The sequence below is a fragment of the Microplitis demolitor genome, chromosome 5, assembly GCF_026212275.2.
Source record: "Microplitis demolitor isolate Queensland-Clemson2020A chromosome 5, iyMicDemo2.1a, whole genome shotgun sequence".
Classification (NCBI taxonomy): domain Eukaryota; kingdom Metazoa; phylum Arthropoda; class Insecta; order Hymenoptera; family Braconidae; genus Microplitis; species Microplitis demolitor.
This window is the reverse complement of record NC_068549.1, coordinates 18,979,537-18,999,320: the sequence shown is the minus strand read 5'-3', so window position 1 is coordinate 18,999,320 and position 19,784 is coordinate 18,979,537. Positions and strand designations below refer to the sequence as shown.

Here is a 19,784-nt window from a genome sequence, read left to right as displayed (position 1 = left end):
CCGAACTACTCCCGTTGCCGTTGTCTAGTACCAACGACTCCTCCTTTCTCTGTGTATATTTTTTTTCCCGAGAAATTTTTCATTCATTCTTCAAACTTAAATTTTATTCTAATACTCGAAAATTGAAAAAATAACTATAAAATAAATATGGGCTTTTATTTTATTTATTAATTTATATTGAGTGATTAAATCTCACTTCAATAAAAAGTGAGCGGATATAAGGGCTTCTACTTTATAGATTTTTCTTTAATTATGTGTTTCCTGAGTCAAAAAATTTGATCTGATTTTAGTCTAACTAGATATGTTTGGACTAATTGGTCGATCTTCAAAATTTCATAAAATTTAGAAGCTGTTTTTTATCTAAAGACGATCGAAAATTCGCATTTTCTAACGTCATTAATAGGCGAAATATTGACTGCACAGATTTGATACTTCGGACTTATTTATAGACAATTTATTGCTTGAGAAGTTTCAGTGATCAATAATGTCAGCAAAAAAAATCTTCACAGTTTGCAGCCATAAATAATGTAAAAAAATAGTTTTCCCATGTTATTTAAATGGGAAAACGTTGAAATCGATGATCGAAAAAAAAAAAATTATCGATTTTTTTTTCGGAACACCCTAGTATATATGTAAAAGAGGGAAGTCACTGGTGCTATAAGCAGTAGTGGAAGTAGTTCAATGCTCGCCACGAGATCGCGCCCACCAGTTGTAGTGTCCCTGGTAAGAAACTTATCTCAGAACTGTTTTATTCCATCCAATGCTAGAAGCAATTTTGGCACGAATACTCTTCTGTTATTTGACAGAGTGATAAGTACATTTTTTGATGGTAAAATATTATGTCCTATTTTACATCATAGCATTAGTAGTTATTATCATTGCCTCTATGAATAATTTTCTTAGAAATCAAACTTGGACTTACAATAAAAAATTATATTAATAAGAAGCATAGTCTCTACTATATGAACTGAAATTTACAATTCATTTAATACATTGTATAGGATGTAATTTAGGCGTACAATTTAAATTTCCACTGAATCAGCTGTGGTGTAAAATAAGTGTAGTTTTACTGTACTTTAGTGGGATCGGATCCGCTAGACTAGTCTGGTTAAGAGTAATAAAGTTTGTAGAGAAAAATTTAATTTTGATCTAGAGGTAACCAAAACCAAACTAAAAATTATTGAAAACAAGTTTGAAAATAGTTTAAATAATAAATAGTACGGATCAAACTCGACTAAATTTAGCAAGTTAAATACAAATGAAAAGTAAAATTGAACAGAACTAACTTAAAATTTTTATTTGATTTAAAACACTAAATTTTTCGACTCGGGTTAGTTTAGAATTTATGACGATTTGTAAGTTATAAATATAAATACATAATTATTATGACTATTGAAACAAAACTAACGAATAGTTTTTACAAAATATTACAGTAGGTTATTTAAAATTAATGTTTAAATAAATTTACTTTTTAATAATTATCTTTTTTTTACTATAATACTTTATTATACGATTAGCTTCACGCCATCCGGATTCAATAGCTCCGTGAACTGTACTATATTTATGGGTGGTAGCTTCACCAGCGAACTGCAGTACCTATATAAAAAATAAAATTATCAATAAATTTATTTTGATTGCAAAATATTTTTATAAAGAATGTGCGAATACTCGAGTCGAAAAGTTTCAGCATTATTTCAAACTGAATAAGTTGCTAGCCAACAGTTAAAAAAGTGGCTATTTAAAATACATTATAAAATGGGCCGGAACTCAGACTGAAAGGTCGTCATATTTCACTTTTCAGGGCCTTTAGGCTTGACAGACGCGTCAAATCAGGCCTTGAGCTTGAAAATAGTTTAAAACGGCTTTTCGAAAAAATGTTAAGGTATATACCCCGGGTAAAAAAATAATAAATTTTCTTCTAGGCCGAATGTTGGCTGATAAAAGCCCCAAGTAGTAAACACAAGCCCGAAACTGACTACTAAACATATCTAAAAATGGCCGACAAATAATTTCTCCGTGAAATATAACTTTAAAAACAAACATGAAAATCTTTTTTTTTTATTAAATTTTGAAATCTTTGTACTGTTTAGGGGTAACCAACATGCCCCATATTTTTTAGAGACTATATAACATTTACAAAAAAAAATTTGTTTTCATTAAAAATTCGTTTCTCAATTTGTCCCACTCTTCCCTACAACAATTCGTAAACTTGGGAATAATTAACAAAATTAACAAGTAGTTAATTTTTTTTTATCATTCGATTCGAGCTTTTGATTGATTTCAACGTTCAATTTGATACGAATAATTGAAATTAATTGCACATCCTACAGTACTTATGATTAAAATACAAACAGGTTTATTGTATTGTACAACTGGTTCAGCCAAATCTTCAATATGAACATCAGCGGCATCAGCTTGTAGCCCGCGGAAGCTGTAAGTTCCTAAAAAATTTTCATTTGTATTCCAAAGACTCCTAAAAAAGAAATCGCTTGTTAATGAATAATTAAGCATTTATATTTATAACAAAATATACCGCTTTATTATCGCCGGCTCTGTAAGCTTATAGGCTTTTCCAAAAAATTTTTTAATAAATTGTTTTACTTGCTGTCGGAACAATTGTTCAGGAATCAATTCCATCTCAGTTACATACGGCCCAGTTACCCAAAAAAGAATTAATTTCGGCCTGTATTCGACCCTCACTCCCTCAGATATTCCCAGCATCCACCTTTTTTGCGGCTAAAAATAAAATTATAATTACAATAAAAATATTGATGTGATTAAAATATTGAGTATTTAAATTCCTACGTCATTTTCAATTTTCCTTCTATCTTCTTCAGTCCAGTAAATAGATCTGCTATAAACTGGATCATCTAACCACCAAGGATTATCATAATAAATAATTATTTTAGCTGTATGCCCAAAAGAATAATTCTAAAAAGAAATTTATAATTGAAAGCCTCGTGTAAAAAAGATTCGTTCCAAAAAAGTTCGACTTGTAGAACTTCTAAACTTGAAACACATTCGAATTTTTTTTTTTAATTTTTGTAGTTTTGATAGTAAAAATAAAAGTTTATCTAGGACTTTATATGTTCGAAGTTTAAATAAAGAAAAAAAGTTTTTAAAACATATTTTTGAATTTTTTTTTTTACTACATTTTACCCTCGTATCGAAAACTTTCCATTAGAAACCAATAGCTCCATAAGAATCAAAAAATGTTCATAAAAAATTCCAAATTATAAGTTTTCGAATTTTTTTGAAGCGAAGGTAGAATTCCGTAAAAATACGTTTTGAGAATCATTTTTTAAAAACGCTCGTTTTCTACTCAAAATTCGCTCACATAAAATCCCACATAATCTTTTTATTAACATCAAAAATACAAAAGTTAAAAAAAGTTCCATTCAAAGTTCTAATCTGTCTCAAGTTAAGTTCCATGCCGGGTCCAAAAAATACTTTGATTTTGACTTTTGTGGCTTGCTTTTAACAAAAATAACCTGAATTTGACTGCTATAATTTTTTTTTTTATTGAATTTGACTACACTTACTTTTTTTGTTATTTTTTGACCGGGACATGTCGAACTTTTTTGGAATCTTTTTGAAACGATTTTTTTTTTACACGGGAAATAAAAAAAATTATATCTGTAATTATTACTTTAATTGCATTTAGTTTTGTTTTAGGCAGCGGCGGACTGAATAATTTATCACAATTTTTTTGAAGTACACCTAAAGATACTGTTACTATTACGTGATCAGCAAAATATTCTTGCCCGTTAGCAGTTGTCACTTTGACAACAGGGTGATTTTTATTCAATTTTATTTCAGTAACTTTGGTATTTAATTTAGTTGCATTTTTTACTGCAAGTTCTTCTTCTGGATTTGGATATTTTTTCTACCATTAATTAATATTATGATAATTAGTAACTAATAATAATAATAATAATGATGATTTATATATAGAATAATAAAAAACCATAAGTATATCTAAAATAGTAGTGTAACTTCGTTCTTTCCAATTAATTAGTTGATCGCCTTCCGAGTAGTCGTAATCTTTTGGACCTTTTAATGAAATTTCATGCCAAGTTTTTCCAGCACCTGATATCAATGTTAACAAATCTAATAAATGTAACAATGGCTTATGGAGATCAGGAGTTATTTCTGGATGTTTTTTAAAGTAACGATTAAATCTAAAAAACAGAAAAAAAATAAACTAGTTTACATAAACTTTTGTAAACTGTACAGACTTTTCTGTAGTTTCTATAGAACTTTTTTTTCCATGTATCATCTTATCTTACGGTTACCAAGAATTTTTTCCGTGGTATCGAATTTAAACAATCATAGTATACTCACTGAATTTCTACAAATTCGCCAAATGAGCCAGTTTTTAATTTGTTTATATCTCCGAACTCATCTTTTTTCTCCTCATCAACATAAAATAATAGCGGAGTTGCTATTTCTTCAGGTATTATGTGCCCTGATGATCCAAAAATTTTATTTGTCCATTTAAACCCTCCATGTTCAGTTGATTTTTCAAGAAGATCCAACGGCCACGCTAATCTAAATGCAACATTATTTTTTTCTCCATGAACCCACTCGGCTCCTATGTCGACTAAATATTCACCTTGAGTATAAAATTAATAGTTATAATTAATTGTCAGCAATAAATAGTAATATAATACAACAAAATTATATATACCGATTTTTGTAGAAAAAATTCTCCCGCCAATTCTATTTTCTGCTTCAAAAATAGTGATATCAGAAAATCCATTTAAAAGAAGTCTTGAAGCTGCTGCAATACCAGATGCACCTGAACCAACAATTATTATTCTTGGAGAGTTTTCTTCAGAAGACGTCACACAGTCTATGAGGTAAATATAAAATAAAAGTGATATTCTCATTGTTACACAAAAGCAAGTGACAGAATATGATGACGTTACAAACGTAGTCTGTTGTCATTGAGGCCTATTTCATAAATAGATAGATATGATGCATATGATCATTAACTTCATTATATCAATGTTAAAGTTCATGTAATTTTTTCTCAATTAGGTTATCAATTTAAATAGACTTCACAACATATACATATATATGTATATTTTATGTTTTACTCATTGTTAGAGGACAGCAATGCCCCTAAAAATGTATATATATAGCAGCAATGACTTTAGGGTCTGTTTTTCAAATTTAAAATGCTTTAGCATGAAAAACTCCAATGGCGTTGTTCCAGCTCTTAATATTGATAGTATGAGCTCAAAATTGTACTGAATATTTTATAATTTTTTGATGTTTAATGTTTTTAATATTTTTAAATTTTATTATTTCTGAAGAAAAGATGGTAAACGTCTATATATTTAGTATTCAATTTGTATAACAATACGTTAAAGTCATGACTTCTCTTATTGAATATTAATGGCAGAAGTTATTTAGAATTCTTTCACCCGCTTAGAGACGAAAGCCGGTACCATATTTGAATAAGACAAATTTTATTGGTTTGGTGGACGAACTGCCGTAGCTCAAAGATTTCCTAACTGATAAATTTCATCTGTGTATGGATCTTCATTATACAAATCTCGAATATACTGTAATAATAAAAATTTAACTAAATTAATATCGTACTGTATAGATTATAATTTGGCGCGAATCGCCGTTAAAATTTCCAGCGCAATAGTCCGTTTAAAATCCTCAAGATTTAAATTGAAATCATCATAGAGAGTAAGATCTAAGATGACACGTTTAAATACATACTTTGGTACATTGAACGGAGATGAATAATTTATTTGATTGTCCTGACGAAATCAAACAATTCAACGATGAAAAAAATTAACGCGCGTGCGCCAGTAAAAGGATTAAAAACCTTGAGTAGGGAAAAGTAAAATGGCGTCTACAGAATTAGACCGAGCAACATGTTAACGTGTCATCATTTATTACTGAAAGTAGTATCCAGTCCAATCGAAACTCTCATGCTGTCAAAATGTACCGATTATGGTTAAACTTTTTTTTACTATCATTAGTTTCTTGTGTAACGTCACAAAATAATTTCCCTTTGTCGTTCCGTAATGCCAAAGTTCGTACCATATGTTTATGTATATTTTTATTTATTTAAATACTATTGTTATTATTTAAATATGTATCATATGTTATGTTATTGATAAGTAATATTATGATAATATTATTGTTTATTTTTTTCAGCATGAGCACGTGGCCAAAAATTTATCGAACACACAAATTCAAACTCTCGCTTCATTGTCAAATGTGTCGCACGTAGAGGAGGTTTTAAATGAAATTTGTATTGTCAGAGTCGTTGGTAGTTTAAATCATGCTAAAGTTAAAAATGTATGTAAATATTCATGATACTCAAGTTAACTGACGTCTAATATTTTCTTGATTTTTTTTAGAAATGATAAATTATAAAAAAAAAAATATTTAAAAAAATTGCATCTGTAGATTTTATAATTTTCTACACGCCCATATTTTTAGTTTTTTTTTATTTATTTATTTGTTTATTTTTTTTTTTTTTTTTTTTTATTATTGATTTGTTGGAAAAAAATCTGAAAATTGTTAATTGTCGACTAACCCTGATTAAGAAAAATGATTTCCTCTATGTTAAGTGTATATCTATATATTAGTCGATTCAAATTGTTTTGAATTATTCCAAATCATTTTTTTAAATAAAAGAACTTCAAGATCATAAATGATTTTAACAAATTAGTATTTATTGATGCTATAGTTATTAATTAATTAATTAATTTATTTTTTAGTATATAAAAAAAACGATGAAAAATCTTGGCTGGAGTATAGAGAGAGACGAATTTTATGATGTGACCCCAACATTTGGAAAATTAAAATTTGAAAATATTATCGCAACATTAAATCCAAATGCTAAGAGATATTTGAGCTTAGCTTGCCATTATGACTCGAAATATACTAGAGAAGGTAACTTTGTTGGAGCTACGGACAGTGCAGTACCTTGTGCTCAATTAATAAACTTGGCTACTGTTATGAAAAGTCAATTGGAACCACTCAAAAATGTTGGTATTATTTTTAAATCAATTTTTATATAAATTTAATTAAAGTACTTCTACTAATAAATGGGAGACCTCTGATAGTCGTATGAGAAATGTTTCTCATGATACAGCATCCAAACTTCAAGTTTCAGTACTTCTACAGCCAGTCGAAAAATCCAATGCCGCGAATGAATATTTATGCAAATGAGAGTTCTAACTTAGTGATTAACCATCGATTTATTAGTCAACTTACTCGATTTCATGTTTCCTCATGGCGTAATTTTTAGATAATTTTGCAATGTCTTAATTCGTCGATTAGATTCCAAGAATACTATTAGTTCAAAAATTTATCTATGTGTAAATATATATTAAATATGACGCGTCTTATCACAATAGTATCCATAGTTTTGTTGAGCTTAAATAAAATCTTGACTGAGTAGTATTAAAATTTTTAATTAAGAAATTTTCCTTTTATGATTTCATTCTCATAACTTTTAAATCAAGAGACTAAATTAGATTCTGTTAAACTTACATTTAAACCAATAGAATAATATTGGAGGTTCCAAATTATTTTTAAGAAATCTACTTTTGTTACGGTTGTCTGATGACATTTCGTTTTGTATATTTATTAATTACCACAGACTTCAATAAATAAATATAAGTTTTTTTTAAATTTATAGGCTGATTTAAGTTTAATGTTCATATTCTTCGATGGAGAAGAAGCATTTGATACATGGGGACCTAAAGATTCAATCTATGGTGCAAGACATTTAGCTGATAAATGGCATTCTGTTAAACAAACTTATGGAGACGAAAATGATATTAGTAATTTAGATAAAATGGTAAGAATTTACTCATATGAATTTTTTCTTCTGTGACTTTTAAATTGCTAACGGTCTTTCAGTTTAACTTTTTTCATGGTTCGGTTTCATATTCTGTGATCATAAAAGAACCGTTTAATTGCACACATGTTCAACTAATTTTAAAAAATATTTACACAGGAAAAAAGTATTTCTTAGTGCACAAAATATTTTTCATTATGAAATGAAAAAAAAAAAAAAACTTCTTAGGACTAGAAAAAATTTCTTGGTTTCAGAAAGTCGAAAAAATTTTGTTCTAAATTTATAATACAAGAAATTTCTTGGGACAAGTGAAAATTTTCTGTGACAAGAAATATTTTTTTTCTGTGTATGAAAATTTGATTTTTAAAAAACTACGAATTAATTTAATTATTTTACAGGATGTTTTAGTACTTTTAGATTTACTGGGAGCAGCAAATCCAAATTTTTACAATTTCTTTGACAATACCGCGCGTTGGTATTCTCAATTAATTTTAGCAGAAAATCGCCTCCATGAATTGTCGCTATTAAAAAATTATGACGGTCATATTCCATCACGGAAATATTTCCAGCCTCAGTCTGTGTCATCTTACATCGAAGATGATCATATTCCATTTTTAAAAAAAAGTGAGTTTTATATTAAAGCTAATTTAATTAACTATCAATTATAGTGATGACATGACTAAGTAAGCAAATGTTATTTATTTTATAGATGTACCAATTCTGCATTTAATACCGCACCCATTTCCGGATGTGTGGCATAAACCCAGTGATAATTTGAAAAATATCGATCTAACGACAACGGAAAACTTAAATAAAATTCTACGGGTATTCGTTGCAACTTACTTTGGGCTCAGTGTGTAATACACTGAAGCTTTAAAATTGTTAACAAAAAGTCAAAATCAAAAACTTAATTAAACTTAATTTTTAGTTTTTAATTTAAAAGTCTTGTTGATTTTACTATTTTTAAATAGTTATATTTAAATACCTATTGTTGATAAATTAAAGTTATTTTATTTCAATTTTATGCAATAATGTAAATAAAATATTTATACTAAAATTACACAATTTTTTAAAGTATAAATTTATATGCTTTATTTTTCTATGACAATTATTGTTTTTATATTTAAAGTTTATAGCCTTTACTATTCAATATTTAATTTTATTTCAATGTATTTTAAATTAAAAGTTTTTTTTTTTTTCAAATGAATGAATTTGTAAAAGACACAATGACATAATTAATTTTGAAAATGTGTGAAAAGATATTTTTATCACACTTTTACAATCGAAATTTTATTTTATACTTTTTCATTAATTTAAATAAAGTATTGAATGTCCAAAATAAAGTATTAACCCAGACAGCATTCAAGTCAGAATTGCGACTTTACGATGTCTTTTTGAAAGCGTCCTCAAGAAGTCTTAAAGGTGTCATTTTTAAAAACTCTTAATTAAGAGTTCTTGAAGACTCCATAAATAAGGCGTCAATTTTGTGATGTCTAAATGTATCCTTTTCTTAACTTCTTTATGAAGTCAAAATTAAGAACTCCTTTAGACGTCATGGTAAATTCATATTGAAGTCTTAGTTGCAAAGTCAGAAAACAGAACTCTTTTTATCTGGGAAGTCTGGGTCGTAAAATTCAAATTTCTGAATTTTACTTTTCTTTTAGTTTATTATAAATCAATTTTTATTACAGCAATTTTTATGATTTTCGAAAAACTGTGTAATTATAAATGATTCTAAAATTGGCACAGTTGAAAATTTTCCGTTTTTTTTTTCCAAACAAGAAATTATAAAAAAAAAAAATATGCTCGTGGAAAATTCCAAAAACTACAGGTGCAATTTTTTATGCAAAAAAATCAAAAAATTATTAGACGTCAACTAACTTCAGTATCATTAATTAGAAAAGTAAAATTCAAAAATTCAGTTACTGCCCATCCATAAATGTCCGAAAATGAACCAGTGACCATAAATGCTACTTCTCTTTATTAAAAATTTCTAGTTTTATACTTTTATTCTCATAAATAACATAAATTATAATATTTGATTTCAAAACGATTTTTTTTTAAATAAGTGAATGTAGCTGACAATTGTCAATTTTAAAAATTTTGAATCAAGTCAATTAAATGTAAATTGACTAAAATTAAAAAAATGCACATTTACAGAATTTAAAAATTCATATGCGCATTTTTTTATTTTAATATTTTTAATTGTTTAATTCGTTTATTTGTAATTCAAAATTTGTTTCCTGTCTGCTACATTCACTCATTCGTTTTTTTTTAAACATCAGCTCTGCTATGTCCCAAGTAAGTCTTCGACAAGTGCTGCCCTCTCGCGGCCATCAAATATCAACCCAAAGTCATCAACATAAAAAAAAAAAAATCCACAGAACGTTAAATAAATTTCAACAGAACAAGATTGGCAACAGTGGCGGAGGTCATCGTACGTTTGGACGCGCCCGTAACCGGTTCAACCCGAAGTACTACGAGTATCCAACCGAAGTTACCCGAACTTAGAATTAGTTTCACTACTCGACTCACTACCGCCGGTTCGACAAAACGACGGACGCGATTTATTCGTTGCTGCTCCAACTCAAACTCAAACTTAAAACCCAAAGCTACATACGTATACATAATACACGAGTGCCAGTGCGAGAACAAGAGACGTGGAGTAGTGACTTCAAATACTAAACGTTTACACAGTTATTTTATTTTAAATAATTAATTATTTATCACTCGTACCTCACTTTTGTGGATGTACGAAAAATATAAATTTTCACGCTCGATATTTAAAATAAAAAGTTATTAATTTAAATTTTAAATAATAATTATTTTTGAATTTGAATTTAAGTGATTTAGTTTTTTAAAATTTAAATGAATTAAAATAACAGCCGCGAAATATATAGCGGCTGACATATCACACGTTTAACTGAGACGACATGCTGCGGGTGACGGGAGTATCAGACATTTACGGTAAAAAAAATTGTAATTGTATAGAAGTTAACGCGCGAATTACTGTTGATTAAATAATATTTTAATTACAGGAATTTTAAACAGACAGTGGAAAATATATTATCTATTAAATGTGTCCGAGAGGTTAAAACTCCAGTAATATATATGTATGTATATATACATTTGTGTTGTGTGGTTTTATCAACACGCGGACTGTATCAGACCTTAGATTAGTTTTTTTTTCTTTTTTTTTCTTTTTTTTTTTATTTATTTATTTTATCGCAACTTTTACGGAAAGTGAAAGGTAAAGGTGGAGTTGAATCTATACATCAACGATAGTAAAGTGAAGTGATAGTTATATTATAAGTATATATATATATATTTGTGTATATATATAAATATATATTTACGTACATATTGAAAAGGAAACTGGAATAAGTTTAAAAACGTCAAGATGCTGAAATTTATTCGTGGAAAAGGGCAGCAGCCAACGGCGGAACGTCAAAAATTGCAGAAGGATCTTTTTGCATTTAGAAAGGTAAGATAATATAATACTGGGTCCAGTTAGGTTTAATAAACCGCAAGTTGGAATGTCGAGAACCATAAAGAAGGCTACAACGACGCCCCAATCCTCTCGTTTTCCTCGTATATCGCGTGTCGGTTTCTCAGGTGATACTTGGTTATTTTTCTAGCTTTAAAATCAGCTCTGATATTTTTTTTTAATACTGGAGACCTTAGTCGAGGTCTAGTTATTTTTTGAATTTATAAAATCGATAAATTATAAAAAAAAAATTTCATTGCAGTATTTTTTAAATTTCTACATGTGCATATATTTTTTATTTAGTTTTCTTTTTTTTTGTCATTGATTTGTTGAAAAATAAAATTTGAAAATTACTAATTGTTTTCTAACTTCATGTTCATAAAAAATTATTTGAATTATTATGATCCTAGAGTTAGTGGGCTTCTAATTATTTTTTGATTTTTTTTAAATATATAAATTATAAAAAAAAAATTATTTTAAATAATTGCACCTGTAGATTTTTTAATTGTCTAGATGTGTATTTTTTTTTGTAATTTATTTGTCGAAAAAAAAATTGAAAATTGAAAATTGTCTTTTAACTTCATGATCATAAAATATTATTTATATTATGATACTGGAGTATGTGTCTGAATGTAGCAGGTATCAGACATTTAAAATTATAAATAAATAGATCAAAAAATACACTTATTAATTTTTTAATTTTCTAAAAGCGCGTTTTTTTTTTAATTTTATTTTGTTAATTATTTACTCTATTTATTAATAATTTAAAATTGTCTGCTACATTTGCACTCATTACTGGAGTTAGCTGACGTCTAATTAATTTTTAATTTTTTCAAGATCGATAAATTATAAAAAAAATATTTAAAAAAATTGCACCTGTTGATTTTTTAATTTTCTACATGTGCATTTGTTTCTGTCATTGATTTGTTGAAAAAAAAAAAAATCCGAAAGTTGTTAATTGTCTTCTAACTTATGAGTGTAAATGTAGCAGACATAAGACAATTCAACATTTAAAATAAATAAATTAAAATAATGAAATTTAAAAAAATGCACGTACTAATTATTCATTGATCTAAATACGAATTTTTAAATTTTTACTTTGCTTAGATTTTATTTATTTAAAAATTTTTTAAATTTCCACTTGTCAGTAACATCCACACTCATTTCTAACTTCAAGATCATAAAATAATATTTAAATTATTCTGATCCTGGAGTTTGCTAACGTCTAATTAATTTTCGATTTTTTTAAAATCCATAAATTCAAAAAAAAAATATTTAAAAAAATTGCACTTATAGTTTTTAAAATTTTCTATATGTGCATGTATGTAGTTTTCTTTTTTTTTTTGTAATTAATTTGTTGAAAAAAAATTCAAAAATTCTTTGTCGTCTGTTAACTTCAAGACCATATTTTAATTATCAACTTTTAATTATTTAAAAAAAATATAAAAACTCTCAATAACTTAAATCTAATCAAGTATTTAATTATTTATTATTTATTTTTAACATTGTTGCTGATAATATATCAATGGACTTGCGTAAACGAGCTTTGTGCATTAACGTGGCTGAAATTTACTTGGAATCAACAGGTCGATATCATAATTATATGAGTAATCTCTTTTAAAAATAATTGCTAAAGACAGTAAATAATTTTCAAGTAAAAAAAAGTATTTTTTTTTTTTTTTAATGTCAAGTAAAGTTAATTTTTTCTGATGTTTGATGTCTGATGATAATCAGCTAATAGTCTTTATAAAGTTTAATTTAACACGCCTACTATTTTATTAACGATCGAATGTTCCCACGCGATCGATAAAACACTAACCCATGTAACTTATATTATTTAACCTATATCGTATACCAAATGCTGTGTACACATTATCGTACGCAAATATTGTTTTTTATTATTTTTATTATGGTAATAAATTATTTGAATATATAACAAGTTAAATAGTTTCGGTTGTTTAGGAACTTATCAATCGGTATCTAGATACATTTGACGACAAAGACAACATATAATATATAAATACATATGAATATATCTTATCAATGTTAGCACCATTGGATAACAATCTGAGTAGATAAATAAACTTGTTTTTTTTTTTACATATATTTTAAAAGTACTCGAATACAAATATAAATATTTTTTATTTATTTGAAATATTTAAAAAAAAAAATGATTTCTAATACTTTTGCATAATTCGGTTGAAAAAATAATAATATAAGTATTCAAATTTATGTATATATTTATCATAAATATTTTTGAACAAGTATTTAAATATATTTTTATTCAAAATATTGTTTAAAATAAATAAATTTGATTAAAAAAAACTGTTCTAAGGGGGATTATTAGTGTGAAATTTTGAAAAATCCATTTTTTTTTTACATATTTCGATAGCCTATACCTTCGAAAATAACATACTACAATTTCTAGTGCACTTTAAATGGTTTTTATGAGTTACAGCCATTTGAAGAGCAACCGCTTATCAATTCTCGAAAATACATTTTTCAAAATTGCAGTTATCACTCGAAGACAAATCATCCGATCGATTTGATTCGAGTTGAAGCTTCTTTTATATATTTCTACGTACCATGAACCTCCAGTTTCTCGATCGAATCAAAAGTGCAATTTTGGCAGGCCAAAAATCAAATTTTCACGCGAAATTTGAAATTTTTTTTAAAAACCCCGCCATTTTGTTAAATTTCAATTTATTTCTTAGCCCAAGCGTCATGGTACAGAAAATACCTTTTAGTTTAATAAACTTTTTGGATTTTTTTTATTTCCGGTACTGCGAAGGTCGCTATCACTGCAGCAGGACTTTTTATTTTGAGTTTTGGGAGATTTTAATAACTCGCTGAATTTTGAATTTCTTGGTCCAAAAATTTTATCTTGTCTTCATTATATATCCACAAATATATCCTTAAAACATTAAAACATTCCATACAGTAGTTTTCTTTAAAAAAATTCCCAAAAATCATCGTTTTTTCAGGTGGTCACACTAGTGGTCGCCCTTAAGTGATGAGTGTGTAAATTTCGCAGACATCAGATAAATTTAAAATGATAAATTAATACAGTAAATAATTAAAAAATAATAATTATAATTAAATGCACTTATTAATTTCAAAATTTTTTAAATGCCCATTTTTTTTCAAATTTAAAAAATTAATTATTTACTTTATTTATTTATAATTTTAAATTTGTCTGATGTCTGCTACATTCTCACTCATCTTGAGATAAAAAAATTAGATTTTTTAGGTGGAAATAAATTTTAAATTTTTATTTATGAGATATTAAATATTTAAAAAAAATGACAAGTTTGTAAATAAAAAAAAATTATTTCAACTATTGCTTAAGTCCGTTAAAGAAAATAATATTACGTATTTAAATTAATGTATGTATTTATCATAAATATTTTCATACAAGTATTCAAATATTTCATTTTTATTCAAAATATGTTACAAAATAAATAAATTTGCTAAAAAAAAAACTTTGCAATTTAAAAAAAAAAATTAGACTTTGATGAAAGTAAATTTAAAATTTTTATTAATGAGAAAAATATTTAATTTAAAAAAAAATAGACAAGTTTGGTTGTAAACAAAAAAAAAATAATTTATTATTTAAAACGATATTTTGCCATGGAAAAATTTACTTCAGTAAAATTAAGTAAAAAACCAAAATTAAAAGAAAGTTGAATTGAGTCAGGTAAGCAACAAAAGGAATAAATTTTGTTCACAGGTAAAAATATCCTCACTCAAACTTGTCTAAGCGTTAACTGCCACCCAGTTGGTCCAAGGGGACATATTTGTTTTTTCATTTTCTACTCGTTTTATACCTCACTTACGTCCCCTCTTTTGTCAACTACCACCCATAGTTACATGGGAACGTATTGTACTCTCGAGCAACGTGATATTTGCGTTTTAAATCTCCAGTTTTATTTTTACAGTAACTATTTTTTTTATTTTGTTTAATAATATCTTCTAGAGATCCTTTTTCCCTGACGTCTTTCCTTTCCATTAAACTCTCTGTGTAATCTAAAGCACTTGAGCTTAAATTAACCAGCATCAGACAGACTTCTTTTAATTCGCGTATCCAACATCCGTATATTCTGTTATTTTTTTATTTTAAAAGATAAACTTTTCGATAATAGTGAATAGAAGGTTACGAGAAGAACAGGAATTAAGGAACGTCAGACCATAAATTATCAACTTCTGAGTCATCCTATCGATGAGCCATCGAGCATGTACTTTCCATTTTCATTAGGCATATTTAAACTTGTCTACTTGACAAAACATCAAACCTTTGTAACATATTAACATGTATGCCTTTTATTCTTATATTACTAATTCATTATCCATTACTGTTACTATTCGTGATCTATTTGACGTTTCGCAATCTATTAATGTCATATAAATTGTCTGATATTTTTTTTTATGCTCAGAAAAAAAAAAGAATTTTATGGTGCAAGAAAAATTTCCATTATGAAATGAATATAAAATTTTTTGGACAAAAAATTTTCTTGGGGCGAATAAACATTTTTTGTGCAAAAAAATACTTTTTTATGTGTAATAAAATATATTAAAAAAGTCATAAGGTAAAAGCGCCTATACCCGCTCACTTTTCATTGAAGTGAGATTAAATCACTCAATATAAATTAATAAATAAAATTAAAAACCATATTTTTTTTTTTTAGATATTTTTTCAAGTTTCGAGTATTAGAATAAAATTTAAGTTTGAAGAATAATGTTGATAATTAATTATTATAAATTTTTGAAATAAGGTCCTTGAGTGTACCCATAGTCGCTCACTAAAAGTTGTCATGTACCATTACTCGATCAACACATGGCCCCATAGTCGCTCAAAGACAATATAAATTAAACTATCATAATTTTATTGATTTGGACAAATAATTTATAAATTATACTACTTTATTCTTTCATAATATAAAATTTCATAAATTTTAAAAATGTATTTAATAAGACAGAGTTATAAAAATTCTTAAAAAATTTGACGCAATCTAAATTTAATCTAACGAATGAACGTTAAAGTAAAAAATGCCCGGCTGAGCGCGATTTTGAAAACAGTATTTAATTTAAATTTATAGTCTATTATAAAATAATTTGATTCATCATATTTTAATATATTTAGATTCACAAATAATTATTAATTAATAATAATATTTTTAGTTGTAATTTTTTTTCATAAAAATTATAAAAAAACACCTTAAACATTTAAAGTGAGCGACTTATGGTACTGAGAGGGTATAGGGGCTTTTACTTTACTTCAATTCAAATTTTATTAAATAAAAAGAAAATTATTTCAAACAGTAACGCGGTGCTGCAAAATTAAAACTGAAAATATCTGACTAAATTTTGTAAAAATTAAAATTTTAAATAATAATTTTACTAAACATTATTGTCAATAGTAAATTTTATTCAAAATTTTGTATTTTTGACTAAACTTTTAGTAAAATTATGAATTTCTTATTTCTTATTTGAATTTGAATATTTAATTTTCCTACTTTTCCATATGAAAAGCCGCGTTATTAAACTGAGAAAAGTAATTGGGAGTTGCAAGTAAATATTATTTTAAGTTAGTGACGTAAGTTATAGAAATTGTCTAATAATTGACATAAAGTTGACGTCAATTAACCAACGGTAATTTTTTTTAATTCAATAATTTGATTTTGTCCAGAAAGTTTTATAAAAATTGACCGCAAAATTTTTCACCCTAATTGCGCATCTAAATAAAAGTGAAGAGAAATTTTTTCCTAATTTTTTTAAATACAAAATCGGTCGTTGTGTTGAATAATAAGAGTTATAGTTTACTTACAATTGCAAGTGCTTGTAAATTTAATATTGTCTAGGAATTTATTTTTGATCAAATCATTTTTGATGTCAATTGTCAGTCAATTTCTCATGATTTGACTGAACATCAAAATGATGATTATTTTGCATCACTTTAACTCAAAAAATATGTTATTATTTTAGCGGCAATAAAATTCTTTTTTGAATCAAGTAAATTATATGAAGCCGAAGCAAGCCGCCGTAATAAGTAGCGGCCAGTAATTTTTTGCGTAGCCGCTACTTATCATGGCCGCTAGCATCAGCTTCATGTAAATTATCATTCCTGCTTCAATAAATTTACTTTTATTAAATAAACATCCATTTGTTCCCATAAATATTTTTTAATTCAAATAAATGTCCATAAAATAAATAATTTCCTTAACTTCATAAATATTTTTTATCAGTATACGTAAAATTGTGAATTTCCCTGTTTTATTTTCTTCGAGTACTGGTAAAAATAATGAAATTTATAAAAATTAAAATAATTGCATACTAAGATTTTTTAAATAAAATATAAATTTACTTGGTAAATTTTTTGTTTTATATTCAATTACTCAGCTTTTTTTTATTTATCAACTCATTATTTTCCTTTTGCTTTATTATTAGTTTAATTATTCGTTGATATTTTATTTGTGACAAATAAAAAAAAAAAAAACACTCGCAATAATTATTTCACAAAAGACGCGTCTTATATTATTTTCAAAGTATGCATTATTGCATTGAAGAAATAATTGTACTCCTTTGTATATATTTTTCTTGTGAAATAACAGTTGTTAAAAAATTGAGGTAATGAAAATATTTCACATGTACAACCTGTTTAACTTTAATCGTGTAATATTATATATAACTCAAATGTATAATAAAAATAACTAACAAGTGATAATATCTAATTATATTTTTATGAGATTACTTAATTTCTAATGATAACGATAATCATAAATTCAGTAGTATTCAGTGACAAATATATAATTTATCAAAATTTTTTATTTTTATATATATATATATATATATATATATATATATATATATATATATATATATATAAAGAAACGAGTTATCGAGTCATCGGTTGTTATCAAAAGCTATACTAATAAATAGATTAACAAAAGTATATTTTTAAATTCTTATATTAACTAAGAAATATAAAAATAGAATAAAGTATTTTCAACATTCACGCTTTTAAAAATTTCCCTTGACATTTAAAGAAAATTACTTAGAGTTATTTACAAATAAAAATCAGTGGAAAATAAAAATATAAATTAACTTATTTATGTTGTTATTCATACATTATTTTGAATTCCCAAGTGATAAATGTTCAAAATTTTAATTACAATGAATTTCGATAATTAGTTTTTAAACACGAGAAATGTCATAGCAAGTCTTTAATAAGCTCACAATTATCAAATAATAGTGAAGGTTTTTGAAAAAAAAAGTTAGTACTGTATTTTAAAAATTTTCTGAAGTAAAATGTAACTCTTTATCTTGATTAATTACATAGAACATAAATTTCTGGATACGCACATTGTATTTTTATGAAAGATTATTCTTTGAAGGAATTCTCAAAAAGTGCCCCACTTTTTTAAAACATTCAGTGACTTTCAATTGTAATGAGCGTACTTAAATTTTGAATATTGATGAAAAAAAAGTTGGAGCATTAATTGAAAAAAGGGATACGCAGTTACAATTTCGCCGAGACGTAGATTTTTTAAAAAATTATGTACAGTTGATATCAATTACGAGTTAAACGAAATTTCAAAAATAAATTTCAGTAAAATATTCATGTCAGCATTATAATTTGGGCAAATTTTTCAGACTTATTGAACGAATTCTTTTCAATTCCTAATTGGTAACAACTGTGAGTAATTTTTTTTAAAAAATCGTTGTACTTTTTCCAATTAATGCTTTAATTTTTCGTTAATTAATTGAAAAAATTTGAACACGGTCATTACAAATTTGAAAGTCATTGAATATTTTTAAAAAATGGGGGACATTGTCTGAGAATGCCCTTAATTTTTTTAATTATATGTGAATAATAAATTGACATTCATGTGAAATTAATAAATTTTATTAAATTTCCATAGCAATTATCCTCGAAAATCAAAAAAATTTTAACAGTGTACCCAGAAAAAAAAATCGGTCTGTCGGAATTTCGATTTTCACAATTTGGGGTGAAACCAATAACTTCCCAAATTTTTGAAAATTTCCAATTTTCTTAGCGGGAAGTTAAAAAATTTATTGACGTAAGTAATTTTTTTGCGCTCGAAAAAATTTTTGTTTTCAAGTCGCAATGCGAAAAATTTCTTGCTTTCCTTATTTTTTTAACGTATGTTTTTAAAATAACTATAAAATAAAAAAACAATTTTTATTGATTAAAAATAACAAAATAAATTTGTCATTATTTTTATTACAATAATATTATCTTGTATAGTTTATTCATTTTATCGTGTCTTATGTATGACATTTATAACATATTTTAATATATATATATTTTTTTTTCAGACTGTTCAGCATGGATTTCCAAACAAGCCTACAGCCTTGGCTTGGGACCCGAGTCTCAGGCTGATGATCATCGGCACAGCATCTGGAGCTATCAAAGTGTATCCTTTTCTATTTAATTAT

General features: G+C 26.2%; 3 protein-coding genes across 6 annotated transcripts in view; 2 read left to right on the top strand and 1 right to left on the bottom strand.

Annotated features, from left to right (window-relative positions):
* Nucleotides 1-936: 936 nt before the first annotated feature.
* On the bottom strand, nucleotides 937-15,506 carry LOC103569104 (spermine oxidase). The gene is made up of 11 exons (XM_053739568.1): nucleotides 15,164-15,506; nucleotides 14,068-14,241; nucleotides 4,691-5,573; nucleotides 4,345-4,615; nucleotides 3,968-4,181; nucleotides 3,650-3,886; nucleotides 2,806-2,931; nucleotides 2,534-2,736; nucleotides 2,353-2,473; nucleotides 1,502-1,596; nucleotides 937-967 (listed from the first exon to the last, which is right to left on the bottom strand). The coding sequence occupies exons 3-11, from the start codon at nucleotides 4,890-4,892 to the stop codon at nucleotides 937-939; spliced, it is 1,500 nt and encodes a 499-aa protein (XP_053595543.1). The 5' UTR covers nucleotides 4,893-5,573; nucleotides 14,068-14,241; nucleotides 15,164-15,506.
* On the top strand, nucleotides 5,845-8,907 carry LOC103569066 (glutaminyl-peptide cyclotransferase). The gene is made up of 6 exons (XM_053738936.1): nucleotides 5,845-6,058; nucleotides 6,184-6,327; nucleotides 6,753-7,022; nucleotides 7,679-7,840; nucleotides 8,239-8,464; nucleotides 8,550-8,907. The coding sequence occupies exons 1-6, from the start codon at nucleotides 5,966-5,968 to the stop codon at nucleotides 8,699-8,701; spliced, it is 1,047 nt and encodes a 348-aa protein (XP_053594911.1). The 5' UTR covers nucleotides 5,845-5,965; the 3' UTR covers nucleotides 8,702-8,907.
* Nucleotides 10,306-19,784, top strand: part of LOC103569067 (lethal(2) giant larvae protein) — a 26,400-nt gene continuing 16,921 nt past the window's right edge. The window contains exons 1-3 of one of the 4 annotated variants that reach the window (XM_014441413.2): nucleotides 10,308-10,807; nucleotides 10,879-11,324; nucleotides 19,665-19,762. In XM_014441413.2, the coding sequence (XP_014296899.1) occupies nucleotides 11,241-11,324; nucleotides 19,665-19,762 (182 nt within the window). In that variant the 5' untranslated portion in view covers nucleotides 10,308-10,807; nucleotides 10,879-11,240. Of the gene's footprint in view, nucleotides 11,325-19,664; nucleotides 19,763-19,784 lie in introns of all 4 variants that reach the window. The other 3 variants (XM_014441415.2, XM_008546155.3, XM_053738932.1) reach the window with 3 other exon arrangements.

What these genes read in the sequence shown, in the direction of transcription:
- LOC103569104 (XM_053739568.1), bottom strand. Translation starts at nt 4,892, where the DNA reads ATGAGAATATCACTTTTATTTTATATTTACCTCATAGACTGTGTGACG. An exon ending in GAGCCGGCGATAATAAAGCG is followed by an intron (nt 2,474 to 2,533) that starts GTATATTTTGTT and finishes TTTCTTTTTTAG; the next exon opens with GAGTCTTTGGAATACAAATG. An exon ending in TTGTACAATACAATAAACCT is followed by an intron (nt 1,597 to 2,352) that starts GTTTGTATTTTA and finishes TTTTTTATATAG; the next exon opens with GTACTGCAGTTCGCTGGTGA.
- LOC103569066 (XM_053738936.1), top strand. Translation starts at nt 5,966, where the DNA reads ATGTACCGATTATGGTTAAACTTTTTTTTACTATCATTAGTTTCTTGT. An exon ending in TGTCGTTCCGTAATGCCAAA is followed by an intron (nt 6,059 to 6,183) that starts GTTCGTACCATA and finishes TATTTTTTTCAG; the next exon opens with CATGAGCACGTGGCCAAAAA. An exon ending in TTAGTAATTTAGATAAAATG is followed by an intron (nt 7,841 to 8,238) that starts GTAAGAATTTAC and finishes ATTATTTTACAG; the next exon opens with GATGTTTTAGTACTTTTAGA.